At 32.3% G+C, this 5,700-nt stretch overlaps 1 protein-coding gene across 1 annotated transcript; it reads right to left on the bottom strand.

Moving 5' to 3' along the window:
* Positions 1-991: 991 nt before the first annotated feature.
* On the bottom strand, positions 992-4,001 carry LOTGIDRAFT_238416 (hypothetical protein; the record flags this gene model as incomplete). Its single annotated transcript, XM_009050125.1, has 5 exons — positions 992-1,415; positions 1,837-2,001; positions 2,896-3,076; positions 3,580-3,756; positions 3,959-4,001. The coding sequence occupies 5 exons, from the start codon at positions 3,999-4,001 to the stop codon at positions 992-994; spliced, it is 990 nt and encodes a 329-aa protein (XP_009048373.1).
* Positions 4,002-5,700: the final 1,699 nt, after the last annotated feature.

Genomic DNA, 5,700 nt, shown 5'->3' with positions numbered 1-5,700 from the left:
ATTAAAATTTTAGGATTTCACAATCAATAATTGGATTTCAATGATACAACTATTATTGATTGGTTGGTTGAGGACAAGTTAACATTCGCTTCCAGCGCATGCTGATATCACAAATTAGGTAGTTGTTGGTAGTCGTAGTAGTTGGTAGTTGGACAACTATTATTTTTCTTCCTTACCCTTTATAGTACAATTCATGCATTTCCCGTTTTCATTAGCCTATAGGATTATTTTATTTTATATTTCCTAACCCTTTGGATTTCATTAATAAAATTGAGCATTTGTCTACAGATTGTCAAATATATTGAAAGAAATCACAATTATTTTTCTAAAAGATTAGTTTAAGTCAAGTTACAATTTATGTACACATACTTCATTAAAGGAATTGAACAATTATTAAATTTAGTGGAAGATTTCTGTTTGTCAGTATTTGTATATTTAGATTTTAGAGTTTTCTCCCTTCTTATTAACAAAATTTTCTTCATAAAATTCTAGAATTTCTAAACTTTTGAAAGTTTGATTATTAATTAGGCCCAATGATGGAAGTCAAGTGAATATTCAAAAAATACCCTGCATGACGTTCCCCGTCTTCATTGGCCCTCATGGTCATTTAAAAATAGCTTTTTTGTGCCCCAAAATATGTGTCAGGTTGCACCAAATAAATTCTCTAAAGAAATTTTTGGGGAGAAAAACTCCTTCGACACTCTATGGGAGACTGGTGAAATCTCATCGCGAGAGTTGTTTCCCCTGTTAAGTCAATCCCATTTTGTACCCTTGTTTTCAGGAAGCAAGTGCCGTCACTATACCTTTATCAGTGGTATTATTGATATTGTCGCAAAGATTTTTAAGATGAACCACAGATTATCAGCTGTTGAATTGCTAGAAGTAAACCAATTCATATTTTTTTGCAGATGAATTAATATTTTTATGATTGAAGTATGTCCCAATGATGGGGTAGTTTTTGTAAAACATATAAACACAGACACATAAAATATCACAGTTGTCTGGATTGACAGAATTGAATCCATTCATAGACATCTGTCAATCTTTTGGAAAACATTGTCTTAAAAAGTGAGTAAGAATTGTCTTTTGGTACTTGGTCCAACAATGGCTCATGTTGCCGTGCAAAGTTTTCTAAAGTCTGGTATGGCTCTGGAGTATTATGTAAAGATCTTATTGCCTTCACAAGTGGCTTTTCAAATATACACATAGTTTGTAACATTTGTTGATGGAATGTCACAAATTGTTTGCCATTTTGGCCACTCTTATACAACAGATCGTAAGCATCTAATAGTCCACTTTCATTGTCAATTAACCACAGTTTAGAAGTTTTGACTGATTTGCGTAAATTGCGAATGTGTTCCTTCAAAATACTTGGATCTTTTTCTCTGAAGGCTCCATCTTGCATACTTCCTACCCTGAAAAACAAACCAAAAGTAATTTCATATTTTTTAGATGCAAATCAATACTCATGATAAATATTTTAGTCACCAAAAAGGCTGTGACTATTTCGTACTGCAACGGTACAGAAATGGTCATTAAAAAAACATATGGGCATCCCAACAAAGTTACTTTATATCGTTCTTGACAATCAATATGGCTTCACACTTTAAAACAACCTAAAACTAGGGTACCTATTGTGTCCTATTTTATCCGTACATGCATCATGAAGGTGCAAATAGCCAGTGTGCACCAAAAAAGGCATTATCATATAACAGACTGATTCTAGTGGAAGTTCTGCTTTCAGAACTGAATTTTCAATTTTACAAAAAATTTGCCATTATCGATTTTATTACTGTTTTGTGTCATAAAATATCACTAGAAGTAAATGTTATTTACCTGTCATAGTTAGCAGTAAGATAATCATAAATAATCATGGAACCCCATTGAACTAATTGAGATAATACGGTAGGTGTTAAATTGTCATCAGCTAATGATACTACATCTACCACTGACTTACTCTCTAATCCTTCTAATATCTGACTAGGCATATACACATACGATCTGCAATTCAAAATAACATAATAACAATAACAAAATATTTTTACTGTAAAATTAGTACTTTACATATTAATTGTATCGCAATTCAGAGAAATATCAAAATCAAACCTAAAACATGTTTTTACTCAAAGCTTCACACTGTGGAATCCCCAGACAACTGACAATTTCAGCCTGTTTCCTTATAGTGTGGACACACAAAATGTCATGGTCGGAGATTTCTGTCGCTGACTAGAGTCTTGTCAAGAAGTTCACTGGCCAGCTGCAGACACACAAATCTCCAGTCGGTCGTGTTCTATCTTGTGGATAATCACGTGTGGATCATGCAATTGAAAGGTAAATGATTGGATGCTGATGCTCTGTCTTACAGACGATAAAATAAACGATATAATAAATCCTGTTGTCAACGAGATAATCTTGTTGTGAAAGTGTGAGAAATTTTACTTGAGATTCAAGTCAGCAACAAAAATCGCTGACATAGACTGTTCGTGGACCCGCACTATTACTCTGTGTCACTCAAATTTCAGAATCTCCTTTCCAGAAATTTTTTTTCTCTATACACCATCCTTGCCTCTATCCTAACCTAGTTGTGGACCTGGATTGGTCGCTTCATAAATATCTCGAACTAAACTTGAAGACAATGCTGCCAGTTGAAAGGCCATTGAAAAGGTGTATAGTCGTTTGAATGGAATAGTAAACATAGGCCCTATGTGATTTTGCAAAGGAGTAGGTTAATTCTCTCATTGTGCACTGCATGGCATTAACCGTCTTCATTAAGTCAAACATTGGAAAAGTAGGAAAAAAAAATCTATTGCTTTTTTTGTTGCTGTTACATGGCATGTTGTAAAATACAATAGTAAATTTTTGAGCTAATTAAACCATGTCTTAAAAATTTCTTACTGTCTTGTGTCCATATCAGGAATCCATTGGATGAGAGCCACATATTGATCAGTTTGCCAATCTACTGCTGTTAAATTATGTTGATTCCATTGATGTGATGATTGATTTAACTGAGACAATACTACTGCTGGTACATTATCCATTTTTAATAATTTAGATAAATAAAATGACAAAACTTCACCTGAAATTTAAAGAATGACAATAATTTTCTGGTTTTCAAGAATTCGATTACCTTGACAAATGTTAAGTGATGAAAATGTATGAACATTTCATAAATTGGTGTAAATCTCATTAATATATACTTTGTGACAAAAAAAGCAAAGTCAATTGACAGACACTCATTCATCTATTACGAAGTCTGTCTTGTTTAATAACATCATTATGAACTATTCTTGTGTTGTTGAGATTTAACACAAGAGAAAACAGCCAATCAGAGCCCTTCACAGTCAGTCATATCTCTTGACACATTCATATCACTTCTGTGATATAAGAAAAGTGCCTATTGGTGGCAAGGTATTAGACAGAGCTCGTAAAACCTTGACATTGTGAAGATGACAAACATCATGATTGGGACAGTGATGTCCTACTTCATTCCATGTCTGCTCTTCTGTTAAGAAGTTAGTAAGAGACTATGTCAGTAAAAGAGACCTACAAAAGATGTATAAAAAAACACAAAAATCTTACCAAGAACCAATTTATTGAGAGGATGCCTGTAACGAGCACAGAGAGCAGTCCCGTCTTTTAATACAACATAACGGTTTTTATCACGTCCACATTTATTCCAGGTTGGTAACTTCAGATCCTTCACTGGTTGATGACGAACATTCTCTGTCCATGATGAAAACTGATCATTTGAAAGACCTAAAATGATAAAGTATGAAATATGTTAGATAAAGTGCAGTGATGAAAATAAATTAAGCAAGGTAAGTGTCCAATCCATTTCTAGCCTAATTTGATGAGGTGGTTTTGAAACTTTTCTCAGAACAGACTGACTAGATGAATTGGTGTCATGTTATCAGCCAGCATTCCAAGAATGGTTTACTGCACATGGCTTAAAACCAACCTTTGCCTTTTTGTTGCGAAATTGAGACATTATTCAGTGCCATTGTACAGGGGACAACATGGCCCTTTTCTTTTTAAGAAGATTATCACAGGAAAGGATGGCAAAAGTGATTTCTGATTACACTTCATGAATAAAACCTTTCTCAGACCACTTCACAACTGGGCAAATTGTATCATGGTCTGGTGTAAATGGGGCTTTACGCAGAAATCCATCAGTTACCACTCTCGCAGCCACAAAATTTTGTGGTATTATGGTGAACAATTGTAAAGTGATCGCTGGTAATGATGTTTTATCCTCAGGGCTCTGATGCCCTTTTTTTCTATTCAATCAGTTGAAAATGCTGAACACTATTAACCTAATTGCAGTCACTTCATGGTGATTGCTGAATATTATGTAATTAATTGGAAATATAAATATGTATTGTATTATATAAGAAACAAAATAAGAATTGCTAATTTGATTGCAGTAATTACAAAAAATTACAGACATAATTGGTAATAATAATTTATTGTTCACAGCATGTCTTGAGTAATAAACAAACTTAGATTAAAACATATTATATCCAGCCTATATTTTTTATATAAATATTTGTATTTATAACAAGATATTACATATAAAGATATTGCAAAAGTATACAAAACATCTTTAACATTATTTTCTGTTGGTTACTTTGTTTAGTTTAAATGCTTGAAAATATGGTTCTGTCAATTTAAGATGTTATATTGATGTAAATTTTGATTCAGTACTCATGCATATATGTCAGGAAAAGGAGGTCTGATTTTATGAGCTTTTTCAAGCAGTGTTTTTTTTATGCTTATTTGCATTGAAAAGCACATCTTTTTTATAATTGAACACAGAATTTCTATTTTGAGAACTTATCAATATCAAAGCATTGGATGTTTTTCACTATTTCCCTGCATAATTTGCCTGAATTTTGCTATTATGACCTTTCAATTTTTAGACTGTTAAGATGACGTTGTAAATGTAAAGGTGAATTGCATAAATCCTTAGCAGTATGAATTTGCGTGAGATGATCGTAAGTCTAACGTTTTGGTGTAAACTTAAGCACTTTAGTGAAACGGAGGAGCCTGAAATTTTTTTTAGTTTATCGATGTATAGCCACGTCAATCAAACAAACTTAATGATAAAAGTAGTGTGTTAAGGATCGGAGCTTATATTTATATTCTGTTTACACAGATATAAATCGAACTCACGTGACTTCTGTTATCCAATCAAATTGCGTGATATTGTGTAAACAGAATCGTCATTTAATTATTTTAGATTGTTGAAACATTGTGTACAATAATACTAAGGAGTAGTATACCATAAAATTGTGTTCTGTTATTTTAAGAATTCTTGAGTAGAACAAATCTGTATTAATTAAAGGGGAAGTATGTTCTAGCATCAAATTATGAGAATTGAAGAAAATCGTGTCTCACTAAGGTACACAAATTATCAATTACTTTGGTTCATGCCAATAGGAGTTTTATAAACTTTCATTTTCTTAAAATCTTTTTAAAAATAGTTCAATTTTAAATTTGATTCAAGATTTTAGATTAAAGATTTTTCACCATAACTTTCAGTGCCAAATCTGCAGCAAGACTTATAATGTACAAAATTCAAAATATTCTAAGTAAACCAATGCATATATTTCCACTTTAAATGATATATAACTTCATAGTGTTTATCATGTGTTATGACACTTAAGGTATTAACACTTTATTCAGTATAGTGTTCAGAAT

Source organism: Lottia gigantea (assembly GCF_000327385.1).
Source record: "Lottia gigantea unplaced genomic scaffold LOTGIsca_145, whole genome shotgun sequence".
NCBI classification, from domain to species: domain Eukaryota; kingdom Metazoa; phylum Mollusca; class Gastropoda; family Lottiidae; genus Lottia; species Lottia gigantea.
The sequence above is the reverse complement of the archived record's forward strand: the minus strand, read 5'-3'. Positions and strand labels throughout refer to the sequence as shown.